The 26,555-nt window shown below is 45.3% G+C and overlaps 3 protein-coding genes across 4 annotated transcripts; all 3 read right to left on the reverse strand.

Annotated features, from left to right (window-relative positions):
* Positions 1-991: 991 nt before the first annotated feature.
* On the reverse strand, positions 992-10,708 carry LOC112898292 (GTP-binding protein BRASSINAZOLE INSENSITIVE PALE GREEN 2, chloroplastic-like). Its single transcript, XM_025966644.1, has 2 exons — positions 10,282-10,708; positions 992-2,193 (listed from the first exon to the last, which is right to left on the reverse strand). Exons 1-2 carry the CDS (start codon positions 10,607-10,609, stop codon positions 992-994), a joined length of 1,530 nt encoding a protein of 509 aa, XP_025822429.1. The 5' UTR covers positions 10,610-10,708.
* A 6,752-nt stretch (positions 10,709-17,460) lies between these two features.
* Positions 17,461-19,460, reverse strand: LOC112898515 (zinc-finger homeodomain protein 9-like). 2 transcript variants are annotated; one of them, XM_025966855.1, is made up of 3 exons: positions 18,657-19,457; positions 18,018-18,595; positions 17,461-17,987 (listed from the first exon to the last, which is right to left on the reverse strand). In XM_025966855.1, exons 1-3 carry the CDS (start codon positions 18,935-18,937, stop codon positions 17,737-17,739), a joined length of 1,110 nt encoding a protein of 369 aa, XP_025822640.1. In that variant the 5' UTR covers positions 18,938-19,457; the 3' UTR covers positions 17,461-17,736. The 2 variants fall into 2 exon arrangements, with proteins under 2 accessions (XP_025822640.1, XP_025822641.1); XM_025966856.1 differs by having other exon boundaries at positions 18,018-19,460.
* A 1,870-nt stretch (positions 19,461-21,330) lies between these two features.
* On the reverse strand, positions 21,331-24,893 carry LOC112897200 (GTP-binding protein BRASSINAZOLE INSENSITIVE PALE GREEN 2, chloroplastic-like). Its single transcript, XM_025965444.1, has 4 exons — positions 24,762-24,893; positions 22,883-24,510; positions 22,189-22,356; positions 21,331-21,931 (listed from the first exon to the last, which is right to left on the reverse strand). The coding sequence occupies exons 2-4, from the start codon at positions 24,350-24,352 to the stop codon at positions 21,521-21,523; spliced, it is 2,049 nt and encodes a 682-aa protein (XP_025821229.1). The 5' UTR covers positions 24,353-24,510; positions 24,762-24,893; the 3' UTR covers positions 21,331-21,520.
* Positions 24,894-26,555: the final 1,662 nt, after the last annotated feature.

Raw genomic sequence — 26,555 nt, forward strand, 5'->3', positions numbered from 1 at the left:
TATGATTCTAGAATACCCATTTCTGCCATTTTCAATATAGAAAATTCTAATTAAAGTATACATGCATTATGTGTGTCATCATGTACACTATGTGTATATGTATGCAGAAAGCAATTAGAATACCGATTCTAAACATGTGGAGGTGTGATGAAAGTAAACAAAAGTACGAATGTGGAGGAAAAGTTGCATACAGTAATTCATAAATAAAGTCTATATATACCAGATACATATAAGTACAAATCTATCCGACAAGTATTACATTGAAATATTTATTAAATATGAGGGGTAAGCTATTTTGATTATTGGCTATGGGCCCTATTTTTTATGCATTTCTAATACTTATGGCTCTCAATATGATAACCCTTGCAGGAGCATGGGTTGATGGATTAGTTACTACTCCCTCCGTTCCAAACTATAGGTTGTTTGAGAATTTATAGATACGTAGCTTTTGCTATGCACCTAGATTTGATACATAGCAAAAACTATGTATCCAGATTTGCCGAAACGACCTACAATTTAAAAAGGATGGAGTACTAAAATAATTGTTTACAATGATACTGTTTTCTTGAATTTTTTTTTCAAAACAAAAGCCAAATCTGTTGTGCAACACACAACTTCTGAGATAATACTTCCTCTAGGTCCTGTAGACAGTCTCATATCATGGGCATGGTCTATCAAAGGCATGGGAATCCCTATCAAAATTAGTCCCCAGCTTCGTTTTATCCACACGGAATCTTGGTTTGTGGAGGGCGTGAAAGCTATTACTCAATTCCATAGAAGCGATGTCGAGTGCCACCCAAAACTGTCAACTGCACGTAGAAATATCAGTGGTGTTTGTCACTTGGGTTCCACTTGTTACCCGGGACACAGACTGTTTTGGTCTTTGGACCCGTTTGCGAATTGCCCGTCGTAGCTCTTATTGGAATTGCTTTGTACTCCATTGAGAATGTGGCTGTGCGAGTCGTGCAATGAAAGGAATCATGCTGGTTTTTTAGCCCCTTTTTTTCCCTGGCACAAGGTTGACGCAATTGAAGGATGTTTTGCTAGTGTCTCCTAGGATGCCTTCGTAACTGTTTAAGCCTTGTGAATCCCGCCTGTCAGTTGCCATGCTCTCTTCCGCCATCCCACTCCATCCGAACAAGCAAAATAGACTCAAGTTTTCATACATCTTTGCCTTTGTAGGTAAAACACCTGTTACCCTTAGTATGCCTAATGTTGTTTTCGGGACAGCAGCTTCAGTCAATCTTGTGATTTTAACACCTTGTTTCTTTGCAATTGCATTGATCAGCGTAGATTTCCCAGCATTCTGTGCACCAATCACCCAAACGTTGCTACGAGGTCCTGCTGAATCCTTTATGTATGAAATTAGATTTCTAACAGCCAGATCTCTGTGGACGCTGATCAAGAAAACAGCATCTAGCTTTGGTGCTCCAAAAGCCTTAGCACGGCCACGAACCCACCTATCGAACCGCACTCCCATTTGCTGCCATGGAAGCAAATCTACCTTTGTACCAACAAGAACAAGCCTCGGTGTTTCACTCACCTTAGAATTCCTCCTTCCTTCAAGTGCCTTAAACAATGACTTGACAGCTCGCTTGGGAAATGACCCATCAAAGTCTGCACAATCCACCACCATGATGATAACTGGGGTGCTAGCTGACCGCTTCATCAGCCGAGATGAAATGAACCTATCAAAATCAAAGTCTGGGATCAAGTTCTCAGCCTTGTCATTCTTCACAAGTCCGTAATTTCTCAGGGAGTGGCACCGCGCACAGACCACGGCCAAGTCCTCCTCAGCCTCAGCCCTCTTGGCCTCCTTCGCCCGGCGCTTCCTTTCGGATTTGGACAGTTTCTCTTTCTTTAGCCTCTCGATTGTCTCCTCGGTGATGTTCCCATACCCAACACCTGGTGGGGTGAAACCGTCCAGTTCTTTCCTCCATTTCTCATCCTCGTCTTCTTCCATCTCCTCCCAATCGGAGTCCCAATCACTGTCAAAACCATCAATATCAGTGCCAGCCTTCACCCCTGACTCATCCTCTTCATCCTCCTCAATTTCTTCAGGGAACTCATCGATATCGCTGTCCAGGTACTCCAATTCATCATCTGATTCTGACATCAATGCGTCTTTCGCCACCCGCGCCTCCTCACCTTCAAGAAATGCATCCGTATCAGCAGTCAAAAGCCCTTCTCCACTTTCTCTCATTTTGTCCTGGGAGCTGCGGGAGGGGTTCTTGAAGAAGCCAGGGAGGTTGGGATCCGCATCCTGCATGAAGACCCCGCATCCAGGACATACAGGCCGGCCGACGACAGCTTCCTCGCCATCACTGCCCTCGCTGATGACCGGGGCCAGCGGCCTGCCGCGCCTGCTGGTGGATACAGCGGACGCAGAAAGGCTGCGTCTCTGAGGCACGAATGGTGGGGGCAGGAAGGGGAGGAGGCAGAGAGGTCGAGCTGAGGGGGAGAGGATGCGGAAGGGAAGGCGAGCCACCGTGAGGGCGGGGATGGGGAGGGGATTAGCCATTCGGGAGGTGCAGTGGCGAAGAAGATAAGAGTGTTCCTTCAGAATTTACTTGCAAGCTTGGGAAATTTCTTTCTTGACTGATTTTCCTTTTTTTCCCCTCGTGTTCTGGAAAGTCTTCTAGGAGTAAGAGTAATCTTGATTCTTCAACCCTTCGGATCCTGACAAAAAATATGAGAACTAGATAAGTTGAAGAATTTTTCCTAATAGCAACAATCAACATGACATCAAAAATTAACAGTTCAAAAAAATAATAAGAGTAGCTGCAGCCATCCAGCCAAGCAGCAGCAGCCACTACTGCAGATTACAGATTGCAGAACGGAGAAGAACAGATGATGCTGTAGCCAATCGGCTCAGCTGCAGTGGCTGTGCAGCCACAGCTGCAGCGACGGAAAAAGATGAAGCAAGCACACCTTATTAATAACCCAATGGTACACGAGTTTCAGTGCTAAACTAAAAATATAGAAAATTTATAAGTGCATATCAATATATCATAAAAAATGTAGATAAAAAATAACTCTCAAAATGAGAAGAGAAACTCGGATTGATATTATTTTGGAGAGTAGTGAAGTAAGGATCAAAGTACCCTGCAGAAGGCTCCCAAAATTGCTGACCAGGTTGAGGAGGAGGAGGCACATCTTGAGCAGCTTCTTGAGCAGGAGCTTCGTGACCGACATTAGGATTATATGGAGCATGTGGATTGTCAACCTCATCAAAGGGGGTGAGAGCTCTCTGACGGAAATCTCTGTCATTAGCGAATGGTTTGTAGGATGTGTGCTTTTCTGGCCTTGGACCATCATAATTTGTCTCTTGAATAATGAACGATATGATATAGGGAGCAAAGTAGATGTTGACCTCAAGATTTTTCTTCTTATGGTAAATTTGATGCATGATTGTCCTCACAACATTCATCTTCTCACCCCGAGCACATGATCATAAAGTTCCTTGAATATCCAAGAAAGTTTTCTCGATATCCGCTCTTAGGAACAAGTGTGCACCTAGAAATTTTGTTCAAGACTGCAGGCCAATGCTTAAGACCTGTGATGCGCCCATAGAGACGATCAATTCCTGTTCTATTTGGCTCATAGTAGCTTGTAATATCATCATCTCTCATTTCAGGGTCGTCTTGTAAGCTGATAATGTCTGGACCTGAGGTGAACTGATAGTTGATTTTGATGGCACTGGCAAAATCAGCAAAGGAGGCTTCATACTTGGTCTTCCCAGTCATCCATTCAATTCGCTCATTTGCAAAATTAAGTTCAACTGTGGCATAGAACTGTCGGATGATGGTGTTGTTCCAGTCACACCTGTGAGTAAGAAACTCTCTTAATCCGATGCTTTGAAGCATCGGGATCAAATCACGCATAACTGGCTGAGAAAACATATAATTTAGATCAATGGTCTGATGTGCAAAGACTGTCTTGTTCACAAGATGACCAAAGAATGACTCTTCTTGCACTTTTATGTGGAAATAAAGATTGTTAGTGTTTCGCGCAAGACCATATTGATAGGGACGTCTTTCCAATGAATAGGCTGCAGCAGTCCAAGCTCTAGGAGCAGTGTTAGCTTTCTCATTTATCAAGACATCATCCACAGGAGTATTGCTAGGAGGAACATATTCCTCATCCTCAGACTCGGAGGAAGAAGAAGGGTCACGAACGCGTTGCCTCTTGGGAACATTGTCCTTCTTTACTGCACTTTTCTTGACCCTTCCACTACAATCACAAAATGAGTTTTCACAAATTAGAGACCATAGATAACAAGCATGAGCAGCTATAACCCTATGATTCACCATTTAGGGTTCTTCAAATCACTTGACCCGATCTCTAAATTTGACCGTGAGAAAATCCTCAAACCATAGGCAAACAATCCTCCCAACATAACTAACAAGGTCCCCAAAGCATACATCCAAATGTGTGATAGAATGAGAGATCCTCCAACTCAAACCCTAAAGAAAAAAAGAGAGAAAAACGGAGGAAATAGAGAGGATTTGATTCAATACCGAGAGGACATGACGAGGGGAAACCGAGAAGACATGAGGGGATCGTGGAGTATCCGGGGATTGAAGCGGAGGGTCCGCGAATCCGGCCAAAAATCAACTTTTGGAAGAGGGGATCTTGTGGTGTGAGGTGGGGAAAAGAGAGAGGAACGGTTATTTTGGGCGGATGGGAATAAATGAAGAGGTGAGGAGGTATTGTGTGCCCGGCGCTAGGGTTACAGGACAAAAATCAGCCCGACCGGACAGTCCAGTTACTACCGGCGGACAGTCCGGTCTGAAGGAAGTTTCTGTGTGAAAAGTTCCAATCTAGCAGACAGTCCGGTTTACCAATGGCGGACTGTCCGGTTTACCAATGGCGGACTGTCCGGTTTGAAGAATGTTTCTGTGTGAAAACTTTAATCTCGCGGACAATCCGGTTTACTACAGGCGGACAGTCCGGTTTGAGCAGTCAGAGTCCAAATTTCTTGTCCTATTTGCTGATGTTAATCCAAACTCTTCCAATGCCACAAAATTCAAAATTAACGATGAATCCATGGTATCAAATAATCAATTTGTTGAAGATTTAGCCATAAAGAGATATCTTGAACTTGAGAATTTTGAGACCTCATGCATGGAATATGGGACATGTATGAAATGCATTAAGATGAGTTTACTCATAAAGGTAAAAAGTATGAAAGTTAAATACGTATCATGTCTCAAGCCACATTAGAGAAGTCAATGACATTGAGTTCATTACGAAGCTTGCAAAAACGTGATTCATCCAACGGCTTGGTAAAGATATCGGCCAATTGATCATTAGTGCCGATTCCGTCAATCTTGATATCTCCCTTGCTAACATGATCTCTAAGAAAATGATGCCGAATATCAATATGCTTGGTTCTTGAATGTTGTACAGGATTGTTGGCAATTTTGATAGCACTTTCATTATCACATAATAAGAGAATATCCTTAAAATCAGTGCCATAGTCAAGAACAGTTTGTTCATCCATAATAATTGAGCGCAGCAGCTCCCCGCCGAAATATATTCCGCTTCGGCGGTAGAGAGAGCCACAGAGTTTTGTTTCTTAGAAGACCATGAAACAAGAGAACAACCAAGAAGTTGGCATCCATCGGAAGTTCTCTTTCTATCAATCTTGCAACCGGCATAATCGGAATCCGAGTAACCAACCAATTCAAATTGAGCTCCCTTCGGGTACCAAAGACCAATATTTGGGGTATACTTCAAGTATCTCATAATTCGCTTTACGGCTGTCAAGTGACATTCTTTAGGTGCGGCTTGAAATCGTGCACACATGCAAACACTAAACATAATGTTGGGCCTAGATGTGGTAAGGTAAAGCAAACTACCAATTATTGACCTATAGAGTTTGAGGTCTACCGGTTTACCTTCCTCATCAAGATCAAGATGACCATTTATTGCCATAGGTGTTTTAATTGGTTTAGCCTCTTCCATACCAAATTTCTTCAATATATCCTTGACATATTTAGATTGACAGACAAGTGTGCCTTCTTTCAATTGTTTGATTTGAAGACTAAGGAAAAAGCTTAATTCACCAATCATTGACATTTCAAACTCCCTAGACATCATCTTTCCAAATTCTTCACAAAAACTTTCATTAGTAGAACCAAAGATAATGTCATCAACGTATATTTGACAAATAAAGATATCATGACCAATCTTCTTAGTAAATAAGGTTGTATCAACTTTCCCAATTTTGAAGCCCCTGGAAGTGAGAAAATCTCTAAGCCTCTCGTACCGAGCACGAGGTGCTTGTTTCAACCCATAGAGAGCTTTAGAAAGTTTAAACACATGGTTCGGCTTCATAGAATCCTCAAAGCCGGGAGGTTGTTCTACAAAAACTAGCTCATTTATTTTTCCATTTAAGAAAGCACTTTTGACATCTATTTGATATAATTTAATGTTATGAGAACAAGCATAAGCAAGTAAGATTCTAATAGCTTCCAATCTAGCAACGGGAGCAAAAATTTCACCAAAATCCAAACCTTCGACTTGAGTGTAGCCTTGAGCCACTAGTCTTGCCTTATTCCTTACAACAATTCCATCTTCATTTTGCTTGTTACGAAAGACCCATTTGGTACCAATAACATTGTAATTCTTGGGCCTCTCAACCAATTCCCAAACCTTATTGCGGGTAAAGTTATTTAGTTCTTCATGCATAGCATTCACCCAATCCGGATCTTGTAATGTTTCATCTACACGGTTAGGTTCAATAGAGGAAACAAAAGAATAATGTTGACAAAAGGAAGCAATGCGAGATCGAGTTTGAACACCTTTACTAATATCACCCATAATTTGATCAATGGGGTGATCTTTTGCAACATTATGATGAATCCTAGGTTGTGCACTTGGTTCTTGGGTTGATGAAGATGGAGGGGATGGTGACAATAGTTGAGAGTCATCTTGAGGAACATTTTCTTGAACGATATCATTAGAGGGTTGATCTTGATCATTGTTATTCGTTGATAAGGGTGGATTTCCCCTTAGAGAGCACGATGCACCAACATCTTCATCTTCTTCTTGTCTTGGTCTAATGTCTCCAATAGACATAGTTTTCATGGCATTAGTCAAGCCTTCATCTCTAACATCTTCAAGATTATCTTTTTCATCTTGAGAGCCATTCGTTTCGTCAAACTCAATATCATAAGCTTCTTCAACAATGCCCTTAGTCTTGTTATATACTCTATAAGCTTTGCTACAAGATGAGTACCCAAGAAGAAATCCTTCATCACACTCGCCTTGAAATTTTGATAACCGGATACCTTTCTTAGTATATAACACTTGCAGCCGAAAACCCAAAAATAAGAAATGTTGGGTTTTCTTCCAATAAGAAGCTCATAGGGAGTCTTGTTGAAGAACCTATAACAATATAGTCTATTTGAAGCATGACAAGCGGTATTGATTGCCTCGGCCCAAAAAGAATGAGATACATCATATTCCGAGAGCATTGACCTTGCCATATCAATTAGAGTCCTATTTTTCCTCTCAACCAATCCATTTTGCTCCGGAGTATATGTGGTTGAAAATTCATGTTTAATACCCTTCTCATCACAAAAGTTTTCTATTTTTGAATTCTTAAATTCACTTCCATTGTCACTTCTCACTTTCTTCAATTTGTTCTCAAATTTATTTTCCGCCCTTGTGACAAATCTCTTAAAAATATCACCGACATCGGCCTTGTCATGAAGAAAGAATACCCAAGTATATCTAGAATAGTCATTCACTACCACAAGACAATAACTATTTCCACCAATGCTTCTATAAGTAGTAGATCCAAATAAGTCCATATGAAGCAACTCAAGAGGTCTTGTGGTTGACATGCTACTCTTGGATGGATGTGAATTTGATACTTGTTTGCCGGCTTGACAAGCGCTACACAATTTATCCTTATCGAACTTGACATCTTTCAACCCAACAACAAGATCATGCTTGATAAGCCTATTTAATTGTTTCATGCCAACGTGTCCTAGTCTTCTATGCCATAACCAACCCATAGATGACTTAGAAAATAAACATGTGGTTAGGCTTGCTTTCTTAGAAGCAAAATCAATAAGATATAAGCTTTCATGCCTAAAACCTTTAAAGATGTTGGTTTTACCATCTAGAGAAGTAACCTCAAATTCATTACTAGTAAAAGAACATCTATATCCATTATCACATAATTGAGCAATTGAAAGTAAGTTGAAATTTAAAGAATCAACAAGTAGCACATTAGAAAGAGTGAGATCATTAGAGAGAGCTATGTTACCCAAACCTTTTACCTCTCACTTACTATCATCTCCAAAGGTGATGTTGTCAAAGCCGGAGATACCATAGTCGATATAAGAGAACATTTTCTTGTCACCGGTCATGTGATTAGTGCAACCACTATCAATCACCCAATGTCTTCCACCAGCTTTATAATCCACCTACAAAGATGAATTACTTTTGTTTAGGTACCCAAACTTGCTTGGGTCCTTGAATGTTAGTTACCAAAGCTTTGGGAACCCAAATTGATTTTCTTTTAGTGCCACTAATAGGTAGACCAACAAATTTAGCATAGACATTCCCATGAGCATTCTTTCTAAGCATATAGGATGCATCAAAGGATATGGTCTTCTTGTTCTTGCACATGTGATGGGCTTCCACCTTTTTCTTGCAAATAAAGCAAGTCTTCATCTTGTCTTCCTCATCATATCTGACTCGAGATTTCTCAAAGATGGTTTTCTTAGGGATGAAAGCCGATTTCCCTTTCTTGGGCTCATAATCAATACCATTGCGGTTAAGAGTGAATTTTTTACTTGTCCAACAATGGTTGAATTTGGCATGGCTACCAAACCATTTAGCTAGATCCTTGGACAAACCATCAACTTCCTTCTTCAAAGATTCATTTTCCAAGATAAGAGATGCATCACTTGTGCAAGAACTAATACTTGTGCTACAAGAGAAGTTAGATGTACTAGGACAACATGAAGTACATTTTAGTTCATCACATTTTGCACAAGTAACTACTTTGTCCTTGACGGTCTCATGCGCAGCTAGAGTGATATGAGCTTCCTTAAGCTTCTCATTACTTTCCTTAAGAAACTCATTCGAATCTTGGAGCTCCTCATGGGACTTCTTAAGGTTTTCATGAGAAGTCTTTAGCTCCTCATACGAATTTAGTAGAGAGGAGTATTTTCTCTTCCATTCCATAATTTTGTCACTCTTTTTACGCAAGACATCGTCGGACTCACTAATCATCCTTACAAGATCATCATAAGAAAGTGAGTCTTCTTCATCATCACTAGCTTCATCATTAGTTACCTTAGATTCACCCTTGGCCATGAGGCAAAGATGTTTGGAGAAGAGGGATGGAGCTTCATTAATAGCAATCCCGGCAAGAGCACTTGATGGCTTGTCATCTTCACCATCGGAGCTCTCATCAAAATCCCATTCCACAAAATAGGCTTGTCCATTCTTCTCTTTCTTAAAGTATTTCTTCTTCTTATCCTCAATCTTCTTGTTGCCATAATTTTTGTTTTTCTTGCTTGGGCAATTAATTCCAATATGCTCGGGTTCTCCACACTCATAGCACTTTCTATCTTCAAAGGGGTTCTTCTTTGAAGATTGGCCCTTCTTGTTAAATTTTCTCTTTGACATCATTCTTCTAAACCTCCTTACAAAGAGTGCCATCTCTTCATCCGATTCTTCATCATCTTCATCATCACTTTCTTCTTTTGAAGTTTTGGCTTTTAGTGCAATGCTTTTCTTATCCGGTTCATTTGCTTGAGCTTCAACTTGAGACTTCTTAAATAAGTCAAGAGTGATCACTTCCTCAAGTATTTATGTGGGTGTCATAGTCTTCAATCCGGATCTCACAAGCAATGTGACGATTGTGTCATACTTTTCCGGTAGAGATCTTAGGAATTTTTGAGAGAATTCTTCATCCGGAACAATGAACCCAAGGCACTTGAGCTCATTCACGATATCATTTAACCGGTTGAACATTGTGGGCACATCTTCATCCTTATTCATAGCAAACTCACTAAACTTGCCTTTGAAGATGTATAATTATGCCTCTTTGACGGTGTTTGAGCCTTCATAAATTTCCTTGAGTTTCTCCCATATCCCATGAGCACTTTCAAGTCCTTTGACTCGGTTAAACTCCCCAATATCAAGAGCACTGTACAACACATTTACAGCTTGATCATTTAATAGCTCATTCTCCTCATCTTGCCTAGACATGTTCTTATTATCTAAGATCATATAACCTTCAACCACAATTTTCTCCCATTTTGTCCTGGGAGCTGCGGGAGGGGTTCTTGAAGAAGCCAGGGAGGTTGGGATCCGCATCCTGCATGAAGACCCCGCATCCAGGACATACAGGCCGGCCGACGGCAGCTTCCTCGCCATCACTGCCCTCGCTGATGACCGGGGCCAGCGGCCTGCCGCGCCTGCTGGTGGATACAGCGGACGCATAAAGGCTGCGTCTCTGAGGCACGAATGGTGGGGGCAGGAAGGGGAGGAGGCAGAGAGGTCGAGCTGAGGGGGAGAGGATGCGGAAGGGAAGGCGAGCCACCGTGAGGGCGGGGATGGGGAGGGGTTTAGCCATTCGGGAGGTGCAGTGGCGAAGAAGATAAGAGTGTTCCTTCAGAATTTACTTGCAAGCTTGGGAAATTTCTTTCTTGACTAATTTTCCTTTTTTTCCCTCGTGTTCTGGAAAGTCTTCTAGGAGTAAGAGTAATCTTGATTCTTCAACCCTTCGGATCCTGACAAAAAATATGAGAACCAGATAAGTTGAAGAATTTTTCCTAATAGCAACAATCAACATGACATCAAAAATTAACAGTTCAAAAAAATAATAAGAGTAGCTGCAGCCAGCCAGCCAAGCAGCAGCAGCCACTACTGCAGATTGCAGATTGCAGAACGGAGAAGAACAGATGATGCTGCAGCCAATCGGCTCAGCTGCAGTGGCTGTGCAGCCACAGCTGCAGCGACGGAAAAAGCTGAAGCAAGCCGGCCCGGGGGGGCGGACCTTCGGGCCCAAGCGGCGGCGGCGGGGGGTGGGGGGCGCCAGGAGGCGGCGGACCTTCCGAGGGGGTGGGGCAGGAGGCGGCGGCGGACCTTCCGCGGGGGGGGGGGGACGGTGTGACGGGCGGCGCTCTGGAACGATCTGTTCCAGAGCGCTGGGGGGCAGCGCTGTGGGGGGCAGCGCTGTGGGGGACGAGTACCTGGGCGGCGCAGACGGGAGGAGGGGGGAGCTGTTTCGCGATTTGGGTACGGCGGCCAAATCGAGCGCCGCAGCTGTGGTGTTTTTTTTTTGTGTGGCGAGCGAGCTGTACCTCGGCTAAGATTGTGTGGCGCGCTAATCTTAGTATAGGATTCAAACGCTAGCCTAATATTACGTGGCACGCCTAACGTTAGGCGGTGGCGGTCTAGGTAGAGCTCCAAACAGACCCTAATAACCCAATGATACATATAAGTTTCAGTGGTAAGCTAAAAATATAGAAAATTTATAAGTGCATATCAGTATCATAAAAAATGTAGAAAAAAACATCTGGATCGCACCACCTTCCCTGCGCAGTGTTGCTCACCTGTGAATTCTTACTCAGATTTTGCTATCTAAATATAGTTGTACTTAACCATTGTTTCATCACGGCCTAAATTCATCCATGGCACGGGGCCCCTTCAATGCTATGGATGGTCCTGCTAGTATAAAGCAACAACAACCAGCTCATCTATGCTATGCAGCATGGATATGGATACGCGTATGGTATAGTATCAAGTAAATAAGGATATGTGGGTCACATTTTCCTAAAAAACCTCATGTGCACATGTTTTAGGTTTTTTAAATAATAAATAGATAAATAGATAATAAGGCTTATTAAAATTCTAAAAGCAGTAGTGCCCAAGCGATTTTGCCAACTATTGAAAGAAAGCAAGTCAATCTTCTAGAATACTCTTGACCATGCAAGAAAGAAGATATTTTGAAGGTGAAGATATTATCATGGATATAAATATTTATGGAAAATTCTAGAGTCACTCGTCTTATATGGGAAGTGAAAAAATATCTAGGAATATTCTAGAATATCTTTTGTTGTATGATAAAGTAGAAAATATCTAGGAAGGTTCTAGAGTAGGGGACACATGTCATCACCATATGTGTCGCCATGGTCTATATATATGAGAAACCTCTCTCCCTCCCCTAGTAACCTAAGAGGCAACAACACATACAAGCCACAAGTATAAGAGAGAGTTGGGGTTGTAGTGCTAGGTGCGTGTGTGAATGAGTGCTAGGATAGCCACTTAAGAAGTGTTCACACTCTCGTGTAATATTGTTGTTCGTGTAATAAAGTGTTGTTCAAAAGAGTTAGTCTCCCAATCTGCTTCTATAGTTTCTAACTACTTAATGCGTGGATTGTGATCTATCGAACGTTGGCCACCTTGGCCAATCCAATATGCACCTTTGTGTCAGTGTGTAACAAATGATAGGAGTGTTATATAAAATGCACAGTATTTCTGTACCTATCTTATCCTTCAGTGATCGGAGGCTCCTAATCCTCGGGAGGTATGCTAAAAAAAAAGATAAATTCTAGGCTTTCTCACAAAAATTAGAAACACTCAGCCATTAATTGTGTAGTCTCTAATCATCATCTTACTATTACTACTGTTACTAATTGGAGGCTCCTTTTTAAGACTCCAGGTGAAGCCACCTAAAATTCCAGGTGGACACTATAAAAAATTAGAGAAATTCTAAAAATTCTCACAAAAATTAGAAACATCTAGCCATCCATCCGACAAATCTAATCATAGTAGCCATTGGATCTATTATCTTTTTACATTAAATTACCCACTTCTGCCATTATGAAAGTAGGCTAAAATAATCCCTAAATATGTATCTAAATTACCCACTTCTACTATTATAAAATATAATCTAAAGTAACCCCCTAAACATGTATCTAAATTACTGCCATTATAAAAAGTAATCTAAAGTAATCTCCTAATCTTCATGTAAATTATCCACCTATGTCAAATGCAAATAATCCCCTAAATTTGCATATAAGTCCAATTATATCATTATTAAAAGTTAAAGTAATCCGTAAATCTGAATCTAAATTGTATAATTATAACAAAATATTAAAGTGCACTATTATAAAATTTTAAATTACTATTTCTATCAATATTAATATATTCTTTATGTTATTGTTTATATAAAAATACTACTGATGATGTGTGTCACCATGTATTCAAGTATGAGGAAAGAGATAAGAATACCAATTTTTATATTGTTCACATAGTTCAAACAAAGGGTTCAATTAAATACATATTAAATATATATGGAGGTGTGATGCAAAGTAAAAAAAGATTGTTACTAAATAAACCTAATGATAAACATGTATCTTTTAGTGTATTGTGTTAGAATATTTAATAGGTGAAAGAGAGCATGAGATAGCCCGTGCGGGAGCACGGGTTGATAGGCTAGTTCATATACCATTATAAAAAAGTTTAAAGTAACCTTAATCCTAATCTAAATAACCCACATCTGCCACTATAATAAATAATACCAATTAACCCTAAATATTTATTTAAATTATCAACATATGCCATTATAAAAAAGTAATCTAAGTAACACCTCGAAATTTGCATCCAAATTAAACATGTCTGCCATTATTAATAACATTAAATAACACCTAAATCTGCCATATATAAAACTTATCCTAAAGCGCCCCAATATATGATTCTAGAATACCCATTTCTGCCATTTTCAATATAGAAAATTCTAATTAAAGTATACATGCATTATGTGTGTCATCATGTACACTATGTGTATATGTATGCAGAAAGCAATTAGAATACCGATTCTAAACATGTGGAGGTGTGATGAAAGTAAACAAAAGTACGAATGTGGAGGAAAAGTTGCATACAGTAATTCATAAATAAAGTCTATATATACCAGATACATATAAGTACAAATCTATCCGACAAGTATTACATTGAAATATTTATTAAATATGAGGGGTAAGCTATTTTGATTATTGGCTATGGGCCCTATTTTTTTATGCATTTCTAATACTTATGGCTCTCAATATGATAACCCTTGCAGGAGCATGGGTTGATGGTATGGGTTGATGGATTAGTTACTACTCCCTCCATTCCAAACTATAGGTTGTTTGGGAATTTATAGATACGTAGATTTTGCTATGCACCTAGATTAGATACATAGCAAAAACTATGTATCCAGATTTGCCGAAACGACCTACAATTTGAAAAGGATGGAGTACTAAAATAATTATTTACAATGATACTGTTTTCTTGAATTTTTTTCAAAACAAAAGCCAAATCTGTTGTGCAACACACAACTTCTGAGATAATACTTCCTCTAGGTCCTGTAGACAGTCTCATATCATGGGCATGGTCTATCAAAGGCATGGGAATCCCTATCAAAATTAGTCCCCAGCTTCGTTTTATCCACACGGAATCTTGGTTTGTGGAGGGCATGAAAGCTATTACTCAATTCCATAGAAGCGATGTCGAGTGCCACCCAAAACTGTCAACTGCACGCAGAAATATCAGTGGTGTTTGTCACTTGGGTTCCACTTGTTACCCGGGACACAGACTGTTTTGGTCTTTTGGACCCGTTTGCGAATTGACCGTTGCAGCTTTTATTGGAATTGCTTTGTACTCCATTGAGAATGTGGCTCAGTCGTGCAATGAAAGGAATCATGCTGGTTTTTTAGCCCCTTTTTTTTCCCCTGGCACAAGATTGACGCAATTGAAGGATGTTTTGCTAGTGTCTCCTAGGATGCCTTCGTAACTGTTTAAGCCTTGTGAATCCCGCCTGTCAGTTGCCATGCTCTCTTCCGCCATCCCACTCCATCCGAACAAGCAAAATAGACTCAAGTTTTCATTTGGTAATCGGTATGTATTTATAGCGGCTTATGAAACACATTTCTTTTTTTTCTGAATTCGCGGTCATTTGAAAAGTGAACTTTCAGAGCCATAGCTTCAAAACGTCACTAAAACTAATAAACAGTCTCAAGACTTGTTAGATTTGTATCAATTAAAAGTATTGTTAGATTTGTATCAATTAAAAGTAATCTAGAAAAAAATTGTTGTCCCTTTTTTGGAAGAAAAAAAAGAGTCCTTTTGGGGCTATAAAGCATTACCCGTTATGAATTCTGCATTACTTAGAATCATTTTTGTGTGGATTTGTGAAAAACAAGCTGCACATGGAACACAAAGATTTGTCAAATTCTTGACGATTTTTTAACCAAATATTGTAAACTTACTTCAGATTTTTCTTTTCGGCGGTTCAACGAAGGGAAGAAGATATCCCCACCTGATGCATTGCATTCTAGGGCAACTGAGAGTCAAAGAGTTTACATTAAGCGCAGTCTAGGAGATACAAAATCAAGAGAGGACCCATGGCAGGTTTACGGATGGGAGAACCCGACTCTTCAAAGAGGAGCTAAACTAAACGGAGAAGAATCAGCTGCTCCTGTAAGCTCGAAACAGAATCCTTTTGAATCCGACGAGGAAAAGGGAATCACAATTCACAAAGTATGGCAGACGCAGTTGACGCTAGGACAGGCGGCCGTAGGCTGTTCCCTGGGCCCTGGCAGCGACTTTGCTTGTGCAGATTGCCCAAATCTTTTGCTTGGCTTGGCGGCACATCTTTTCTAGCCAATTACTGTGCGCATCAGAGCCACTTGGACACTAGCCTTGCTCAGCTTGGTACTTAGTGGAAATAGGAGCGCAGGTGCACGTTGTAGTTCTCTAATCCTGTCGCTTCAGTGCCCAGTGACATTTCCTATTACGGCAACACTCCTGTGATTAGCTGCTAATGCCGCTGGGACTAAACTGGTTCTACGGATTAAATTTTAGTCCATATCACATCAAATATTTAGCTACTCATCATTATAAGTATTACATATAGACTAATTATAAACTAATTGCACAGATCGAGGCTAATTTGCGAGATGAATATATTAAGCATAATTAGTCCATAATTGATAATGTGGTGCTACAGCAAATATGTGCTAATGATAAATTAATTAGATTTAATAGATTCATCTCGTCCATATATAGTTTAGTTCTCCTAATTAGTTGGATTTGATGTGACAGAAAATAAAGTTTAGTTCGTAAATCCGAACACTCCCCTAACCCGAAAGGCACCCGAACAGGGGAAAGGAAATGAAAGGGAGAGAAGCTGCTGCTCAGCGTCAGCGTGCAGGCTGATCGGCGAAAGCATCATGCCACGCCGCCGGGGAGCAGGGCTTTGCTCTGTCAGGGGCTTAGGGTGATCGGTCACATGAGCCCCATGAACCCTACCCAGCAGCCAGATCTTTTGGGGAATTGCTGAGCCATCGATGACCGGACGAGAAGGGGGGAGAAAAGGAAGATAAAGCGAGACATGCTGAGATGCCTCTCAGCTTTCACTCCGGCTGCGATGAGTAGCTGCCATCATACAGGTACCAGAACACACGGCGATGGAGTGACTACGGCAATGGATAGTGTACATCTAGGAAGGTCAGGGAATCGCCATTCCCTCATCTTCCTACTACCTTCTCTTAGTCTTAGATGAAGAGGAAAGCACTGAAGATTACGAAGGGTGATCGCCGTGCCATTCTGCACGAACAAAGGAAACAGATCGGGGCTTGAGGGTTCCTTCCTCGGCTCGCTCCGCTAGAAAACAAACAGGAGAGACGATCAGAATGCTATTGCTTGGAACTTTCTGCCCCGGCCGGCAGTGCCAGCCACGGGGGCGTCGGCGCCTTCCCTTCTTTTCGGCGGCGGCCGTGGCTTTCTCAGGGACCGAGCGCGACAAAACCAGGCGGCGCCCGCCGTGTCCCGTTCCGGCGTTCGGCGTTCCCCACCACGCGCGCTGCACCCGCCGGATTGCTTGCTCCGGCTGGCCTGACGCCCTGCAAGTTCCACTCCGAAAGCACAGGGCACTTGCCGTCGTTGCTGATCGGATCCAGCAGCGGAGTACTCAGCAGAAGCCGAGATGTCGTTGCTAATCATCCTAAATCCTCCATCATGTGATCATGTCTCGTAGTGGACCATCGTTGTGCTGACAAAGCTTTTTTTTTTTCACACTACCTCTGCACAGTAACAAAGAAAAACTTGTCGCACTGCAATGTGGCCCCACATCATGTGCGAGGAGCAAGAGCTGTGTATGTATGATCATTGAAGTTGCCGAGCACGCCCACGAGCCCCGTTTCAGTTTCACGAGCTGGGGGCTGGCATTGACACTGTAGCTACCGGCCAGGCCAGTGGGCCAGCCGGTCTTTACTGTTGCGTACTTCCCTGTGCACTGCTGCTGGCGCTTTGCTAGCCAATCGCAATGGTGCCAATGAATGGTCTTCTTTCAGGCTTCCAGACGAAACAAACGCAGGACACCGCTCGAAAACAAAAACACCCAACAGCCAGCAGAAACGGAATGAATGTGGTGCAGAGCAGTTGGAACTTGCCAAGAACACCGCAAAACAATTTGGAACAAGCATGCCATCAGGAGGAAGAAGGGAGCTTGCATTTTGTTATACTACGTACCACCCATTGGAGAACACAGCTCAAGAACAAGAACAATTGCTACGGCTATTAGTACGAGTCTACCACCTGCTAGTGCTGTACCCATCAGCGCTAATCCTGAATCATCATTACATCGTCAGATCCCGAAAACCCATGTTTCCCAGATCTTTCTTGGGCTCCACCATTAACAAAGACCAGCGAGCTTCACTAGCGCCATGCATTCCATTCCACCATTAGGGTTGGTTGGTTAATTGGACACAAGGCTACGAAGAGAGCCACAAAGTCTTGATGACTAAGCGGACAGCGGGGAGTCGGCGCCGCTCGCCGTCGATGGCCCCGGCTGGACGACGCGGAAGTAGTCGGTGGCGGCGGCGGTGCCGTTGATGTTGAAGTCGGCGTGGACAGGCGCGGGCGGCGGCGGAGGAGGCGCCGGGGCGACGGGTGGTGCGGCGTGGGGGCCGGAAGGGCGGACAGCGGCGGCGTGGGGGGCGGAAGGGTGGGCAGCAGCGGCGTGGGGCGACGGGGAGCCGGCAGCGGAGGCGGAGGCGCTGCGGCGCGCGCTGTGGCCGGCGACGAAGTTGTGCTTGTTGTTGTGCATCCAGACCTTGAAGACGCCCTTGGTGACGCCGATCTCGCGGCAGCTCTCGTCGACCACCGCCTCGTCGCGCTTCTGCAGCCGCCACCCCAGCCGCTCCGACAGCGCCTGCATCCGCTGCTTCTGCTCCGGGCTGAACTTGGTGCGGAACCGCTTCCGCGCCGCTGCCGCGGCGCCGGGCGACGGCACCGGGCCCGGGGGGGCAGGTGGCCTCGGCGCAGCCGCGGGGGTCGAGGCGCCCTGCGCGCCGGTGCCCAGCGCGAGGTGCATGTGCGGCGGTGGCTGGAGGTAGCCCGGCGGCCCCACCGCCGGCGCCGGCAGCGGCGACAGCGGGCGGTCCTCGTCGAAATCCGACCCCTCGTCCGACGACTCGGTCTCCTCGTCGAAGGCGGTCGGCAGGCGGTCCTCGGGCGCCTCCTCGCCCCGCGGCGCGCGGCCATCACGCACGACGTGCGGTGCCGGCGCCGGCTGCTGCGGTGGCGGGGGCGGGGGCAGCGCGAGGAGGGGCGGCGAGGGCGGCGCCTCGGGGACCCTGCGGTGGAAGTTGCGGTGGCAGCCGCACGCGGCGCACCGCAGCGAGCCCGGATCGGCGGGGTCGGCCCCCGGCGCCGGCATGAACTCGCCGCACCCGTCGAGGGCGTGCCCGCCCAGGCTCGCCGCGTGGTTCTTGAGGCACTCCCGGTACACCCCCGCCTCGCCGGCGCCCCACGCCGCCGCCGCCGCCGCGGGCCTCATCTTCTTGCCCGCGGCCCCAGCGCCGGCGCCGTTCAGGAACAGCCGCGGCATGTACTTGATGTCCACCACCGCCTGCATCCCCTCTCCGGCTCCCTGCTGCCACCGGCCCAGCTCCACCGCCGCTCTCGCGCGCAGCAAACCACGCCCCCACCAGGAGCCCACCGAGATCACCGGTCGCGCCTGCCCCGGCCGTCCTGCTTGCCCCCGGGGGAAGGACACGGACACGGACGAGGTGGGGTGGGGAAAGCTACAGCTAGGGAGGTGCGGAGAGGCGAGGGGATAAGAAGGAAAAGAAGCCGGCGAGCCGAGACTGAGAGCGAGACGGCGAGAGTGAGGGAGGGGGATGCGAGTGAAATAAATACACGAGTACTGTAGCAGTAATTAATTAGCATGTGCACGACTAAGAAAAAAATCTTTTTTAAAGAAAAAAGAAAGAAAGAAAAGAAGGCGAGGAGGCGATCAGCGCTCAGCAGGGTGGGGTGATGCAAGGCGACTGGACGAGTGCGAGGGGGAGGGTACAAGTGTACAGTGGCGCAGGCCACGTTTTGAGCTGCGGGGCGCGGTGGCAGGGCTAGGCGATGGGAGCGGGAGGCTCGCTCGCTCTGCCCTGATGGAGTAGGGATCAGGGCTACCAGCGCGCGTAGGCCTGGGTGGGAATCCCGTCGTCGTCACATGAGACGAGCGAGGTGAGCGAGCACGCGGCGGAGACGAAGAGGGGGTTGGGGAGGCGGCAGCGCCGCGCCGCAGGATGCTGATCGCACGTCGATGGCGCGCGCGGAGTGGGTCGGTGGACCCGGGGCGACGGACGGGATGTGACTGGCACGGGTGCCATCGGACCGTTGGATCGCACTAGTACTGTGCTTGTCTGGGTTGTTCTTTCTACCGTTTCGAAATTAATCGAAGCGCAGCCTGTTCCGACCTGCCGAACAAATACATGTGCATTGGGCATGGTGTCCATTAGACAATGCTTATCTTTTAAGTTTTCTTGTACTTGCTGAGAGGCTAATAGAGTAGCACATGAATGTAATTAGGAATGGCAGTGCCCTAAATTTTCCTTTAGAGGCGCTTACCAGCAACTGTAATTATAGTTTTAGCGAATAGAGCTGTTGCAGCGCCATGTACGGTACAAACCGGAACAAAACTGTAGCAGCGTTGTTCAACGCCGGACGGTCGGCCGGAACTGTTCCGCCGTGAGCCAAATCACTCGGCACCGTACGGTCGACGCAGTAAAAACGGAAAGCAGCCAAGCAGCAGCACCTGCTGCGCACGGGCGCACGGCGCACCAGCAGCAGCAGCATATGGCTACTGCCATGCTGCGTCAGCGCCAGTGCGTTTACCCCGCGGGCCGGGCCACCGAGGCCACAGCGCAGCAGGCGCTCGCTGCCGCGCGCGCAGGCCAGAAGCGGCCCACCGCAGGGGGAGGGGCCGCGACGGGTCTGCTGGGCTTGGATTTTGGACCTGACGGTGTTTGGGCCCGTGGCTGCCGGGACCCTTCGTTCCTCCGCAGGTTGTTGTGCGCGTGCGGGCGGCCAGCGGGACCTGTTTTCTCTGTACCGAAGTTCATAATTAACAAAACAATCGAAGTCTGTAGCTTAACTACAGGTAAACTCCAAATCACCGATACTACCACTTGGATCTGGAACCTACATGCTGATGCTCACGATTTCGATAGTCATACCGGTGATTTGGAGGAGATCTCCCGAAAAGTCTTTAGTGCTCATTTCGGTCAACTCTCCATTATTTTTCTTTGGTTGAGTGGCATGTACTTCCACGGTGCCCGTTTTTCCAATTATGAAGCATGGCTAAGCGATCCTACTCACATTGGACCCAGTGCTCAGGTAGTTCCCAGTAACAAGAATTAAGAAAATACGCATGAAAATATCTTAGGTATTAACACAAAATCTGCTTCGCGACCAACTAATCATGTACAATATGGATTAATTAAACCAACCACAAATCTTTATCGAACTATTACTCCAAACAAATGTAGGTTGATTTCAGAAATTTGTTAGTGTAACCTAATAAATATAGTTACAAGTATATAACAAAGAATTGTAGTTGCCTTCCCATATGCAAGACAAGTACAGTCTACAAGACCACCCTGCGGATTCATATGCCTCCTGATGATCTTTACAAAGTTTCTTTAAGATTCTCAGTTGGTTCTCCAGCGCTGAATTGAAGCTAAATATGTGAATTAGGCTGCCAAATTTGATGCAGGTTCCCACTTACCTCTACACTCCATTTTTTGAATACTGCTCCTTGGAAAATGTTCATCACAAGCTGAAAACAGATGCTAAAACACAGGTGCCTGCTGCTGCAACCATATCAAGAGAGACCTTCCTTTGGCAGCGAAAACAAGTAGATAATGAATAGGTTGCATCTCCATGTCTAAATAGTCTCATTTTTGTGCATAACTGAACTAGGAAGTCTAGGATATCGCAATCTTCCTCTAGTTGCAAGAATCGAATCTGTAGGATGCATGCGGTATTTACAAACTGATTGCAAAGAACACATGGGAATTAGATTTAAAAAATGAGATATATGTGAGGAAACAAAAACATCACAGGATGCAGCCCATGTCAACAGATATCAAGAACTGGTATAACCAAAAAGCCATGTTGACAGGAGAAACAGAATCCTGACTTTATCTCTACAGAATCATCACTCAACCATTTCTTCCAAAAGAAGCTCTTCTTCTTCTTCTTCTTCTTCTTCTTCTTCTTCTTCTTCTTCTTCTTCTTCTTCTTCTTTTCTTCTTTGCTCAGCCTTTCTCCTCTCGCTATTCTTTCTTGTCTCCTCACCTATAGCATTAGCAATGGCAATGGGTAACCAAAATCCAGGCCTTTCGAGAAATTGGGCTCGGTGCAGAATCATCGCATCACGTTCTGTCACACCAATGCCCTCAAATGTCCACAAGGAAACAGTGGCTGTGCCTTTGAGACCCAAGGAGTACCATCCAAGGCCAGAAACAGCGATGTCCATACTGTTGACATCCCAGCTCTCCCCAGACACCTCAATGCGTCTTTCTGTCCAGTGACCCAATTCATTGACTCGCTCTGGGCCAATTGGCGGCTACAGCAACAGCATATGAATCAGTATGATACAAAGTGCGTATAATTTTCTTTTCATAATTCTACGATGGGAAACTTCAGGTACATATGAATTGGACAAAGCTCACGATAGCATGTTTGTTTATTCAATCAACATTAAAGCATGTACTGTTTTTCAATAAAGTAACCTTACTACCAAGTAGCCTGCAAGTGGCCTTCTGTTAAAGATAACTAATTGTGTCATTATGAGTGACCCCCAGCATGCTAGAACAGAATTACCTGAAGTCTGATGCCAAAATGTTGCTCTCGCAAGTCACCAGCATTTTCAGTCTTTCCAAGATGGAGGGGAATATTGGAAGATGACCAGACAGTTACATAGATAGTCTGTGCTGATGATTTTAGCACATCCAGACGTGTTAAGCCTCCAATATGGATGGATTGTCCTATCTGCAACAGTTTACAGCCATAAAGAAAAAAGAAGATTATGAATATCCGCCATTAGAATGAGTTTAAGGCTGATATTGTCTGCCAGGTTTTTGAAAGCTCAAAAGACTTGCACAAGGATATTCAAGGCATAAGGTAAAGATAGACGAATTATCTGAGTGTTGAACTGTTTCATTTGTTATCTGGGAAACTAACATGAATAATGCCATCATCTTACAAAATTTTATTTCAAGGAAAGGAAATGCTAGGAGGGAGTAGGAGTTCAGTTTTTTCTCATGGTAATAGAAGCATGGACTTCGACATACTCACCACATTATGATGTTAGTGATATGCCTCTAGTATAAGGAAAAAGAGCATGTGGCTTATTTCAAACATAATGATCACGTCCATATAACAGATTGCACAAAATAGTCCTTTCCAGTTACGTCCAGTTATGGAACCTTATAGATATGAAGTCCATATTTAAATAATTGTACAGGTCAACTACCTTGATAAAAAAATGATAGAGCTAGTAACAAAAGTCACTTACTTTCACCCTGAAGGAACGTGGCCGCAATTCTTTCCTTATTTCAATCATCTTTCGTTCCTCATTATTTAATCTCATTGCCATTATGTACGGATGCAACAAGCCAGGAGTGTCATACATCTTTGCCTTTGCAGGTAAAACACCTGTTACCCTAAGTATGCCTAATGTTGTTCCCGGGACAGCAGCTTCAGTCAATCTTGTGATTTTAACACCTTGTTTCTTTGCAATTGCATTGATCAGCGTAGATTTCCCAGCATTCTGTGCACCAATCACCCAAACGTTGCTACGAGGTCCTGCTGAATCCTTTATGTATGAAATTAGATTTCTAACAGCCAGATCTCTGTGGACGCTGATCAAGAAAACAGCATCTAGCTTTGGTGCTCCAAAAGCCTTAGCACGGCCACGAACCCACCTATCGAACCGCACTCCCATTTGCTGCCATGGAAGCAAATCTACCTTTGTACCAACAAGAACAAGCCTCGGTGTTTCACTCACCTTAGAATTCCTCCTTCCTTCAAGTGCCTTAAACAATGACTTGACAGCTCGCTTGGGAAATGACCCATCAAAGTCTGCACAATCCACCACCATGATGATAACTGGGGTGCTAGCTGACCGCTTCATCAGCCGAGATGAAATGAACCTATCAAAATCAAAGTCTGGGATCAAGTTCTCAGCCTTGTCATTCTTCACAAGTCCGTAATTTCTCAGGGAGTGGCACCGCGCACAGACCACGGCCAAGTCCTCCTCAGCCTCAGCCCTCTTGGCCTCCTTCGCCCGGCGCTTCCTTTCGGATTTGGACAGTTTCTCTTTCTTTAGCCTCTCGATTGTCTCCTCGGTGATGTTCCCATACCCAACACCTGGTGGGGTGAAACCGTCCAGTTCTTTCCTCCATTTCTCATCCTCGTCTTCTTCCATCTCCTCCCAATCGGAGTCCCAATCACTGTCAAAACCATCAATATCAGTGCCAGCCTTCACCGCTGACTCATCCTCTTCATCCTCCTCAATTTCTTCAGGGAACTCATCGATATCGCTGTCCAGGTACTCCAATTCATCATCTGATTCTGACATCAATGCGTCTTTCGCCACCCGCGCCTCCTCACCTTCAAGAAATGCATCCGTATCAGCAGTCAAAAGCCCTTCTCCACTTTCTCTCATTTTGTCCTGGGAGCTGCGGGAGGGGTTCTTGAAGAAGCCAGGGAGGTTGGGATCCGCATCCTGCATGAAGACCCCGCATCCAGGACATACAGGCCGGCCGACGGCAGCTTCCTCGCCATCACTGCCCTCGCTGATGACCGGGGCCAGCGGCCTGCCGCGCCTGCTGGTGGATACAGCGGACGCAGAAAGGCTGCGTTTCTGAGGCACGAATGGTGGGGGCAGGAAGGGGAGGAGGCAGAGAGGTCGAGCTGAGGGGGAGAGGATGCGGAAGGGAAGGCGAGCCACCGTGAGGGCGGGGATGGGGAGGGGTTTAGCCATTCGGGAGGTGCAGTGGCGAAGAAGATAAGAGTGTTCCTTCAGAATTTACTTGCAAGCTTGGGAAATTTCTTTCTTGACTGATTTTCCTTTTTTTCCCCTCGTGTTCTGGAAAGTCTTCTAGGAGTAAGAGTAATCTTGATTCTTCAACCCTTCGGATCCTGACAAAAAATATGAGAACTAGATAAGTTGAAGAATTTTTCCTAATAGCAACAATCAACATGACATCAAAAATTAACAGTTCAAAAAATAATAAGAGTAGCTGCAGCTAGGGCTGGGCATTCGGGAGGAACCGAACCAATCAGTTCGGTTCCTCGGTTCATGCAGAATTTCGGTTCCTAGATAATAGGTACCGATCGGTTATTTTTAGAGGTAGGAATCGAGCAACTTCGATTCCGATTCCGGTACTTACCAAAAGAACGGAAGTACTTGCAGGAGGGGGCGGCGCGCGGGGGGAGGGAGAGGGGGCGGCGCGCCGGCGCGGGGGGGAGGGAGAGGCCGAGAGGGGGCGGCGCGCGGGGCCGGGAGGGAGAGGGGGCGGCGCGGGGGGGGGGGGGGGGGGGGGGGGGGGGAGGGAGAGGGGGTGGCGCGCGGGGGGGGGAGGGAGAGGGCCAGAGGGGGCGGCGCGCGGGGGGGAGGGAGAGAGGGCGGCGCGCCGGCGCGGGGGAGGAGGGAGAGGCCGAGAGGGGGCGGCGCGCGGGGCCGGGAGGGAGAGGGGGCGGCGCGGGGGGAGGGAGAGGGGGCGGCGCGCGGGGGGGAGGGAGAGGGCCAGAGGGGGCGGCGCGCGGGGGGGAGGGAGAGGGGGCGGCGCGCCGGCGCGGGGGGGGAGGGAGAGGGGGCGGCGCGCGGGGGGGGGCCGGGGGGGAGGGAGAGCCGGAGAGGGGGCGGCGCGGGGGGGGGGAGGCCGGGAGGCGCCGAGGCGGGAGGGAGAGCCGGAGAGGGGGTGGCGCGCGGGCCGCGGGGAGGAGCAGGGGGCCTTCTTTTACTTTGCGCCGAACAAATGGGCTAAATTTCGGTTCTTCGGGAGAACCAAGCCCAGTACCGAATATCCCGAGGAATTTCGATTCGTTACAGCATGAAACCGAACACAGGAACCGAATTTTTTCGGTTCCGTTCCTTCGGTAACGGTTCTCGGTAACTTCGACCTCGGTAACTTCGGGTCGGTTCTCGATTGTCGGGTATTTTTGCCCAGCCCGAGCTGCAGCCAGCCAGCCAAGCAGCAGCAGCCACTACTGCAGATTGCAGATTGCAGAACGGAGAAGAACAGATGATGCTGCAGCCAATCAGCTCAGCTGCAGTGGCTGTGCAGCCACAGCTGCAGCGACGGAAAAAGCTGAAGCAAGCACACCTTATTAATAACTCAATGCTACACATAAGTTTCAGTGGTCAAGCTAAAAATGTAGAAAATTTATAAGTGCGTATCAGTATATCACTAAAAAATGTAAAAGAAACATCTGGATCGCACCACCTTCCTTGTGCAGTGTTGCTCACCTGTGAATTCTTACTCAGATTTTGCTATCTAAATATAGTTGTACTTAACCATTGTTTCATCATGGCCTAAATTCATCCATGGCAAAGGGCCCCTCCAATGCTATGGATGGTCCTGCTAGTATAACGCAACAACAACCAGCTCATCTATGCTATGCAGCATGGATATGGATACGCGTATGGTATAGTATCAAACAAATAAGGATACGTGGGTCACATTTTTTCTAAAAAACCTTATGTGCACATGTTTTAGTTTTTTTAAATAATAAATAGATAATAAGGCTTATTAAAATTCTAAAAGCAGTAGTGCCCAAGCAATTTTGCCATCTATTGAAAGAAAGCAAGTCAATCTTCTAGAATACTCTTGACCATGTAAGAAAGAAGATATTTTGAAGTTGAAGATATTATCATGGATATAAATATTTATGGAAAGTTTTAGAGTCACTTGTCTTATATGGCAAGTGAAAAAATATCTAAAAATATTCTAGAATATCTTTTGTTGTATGGTAAAGTAGAAAATATCTAGGAAGATTCTAGAGTAGGGGACACATGTCATCACCATATGTGTCGCCATGGTTATATATATGAGAATCCGCTCTCCCTCCCCTAGTAACCTAAGAGGCAACAACACATACAAGCCACAAGCATAAAAGAGAGTTGGGATTGTAGTGCTAGGTTAGTGTGTGAATGAGTGCTAGGATAGCCACTTAAGAAGTGT

The sequence above is a fragment of the Panicum hallii genome, chromosome 6, assembly GCF_002211085.1.
Source record: "Panicum hallii strain FIL2 chromosome 6, PHallii_v3.1, whole genome shotgun sequence".
NCBI lineage: Eukaryota > Viridiplantae > Streptophyta > Magnoliopsida > Poales > Poaceae > Panicum > Panicum hallii.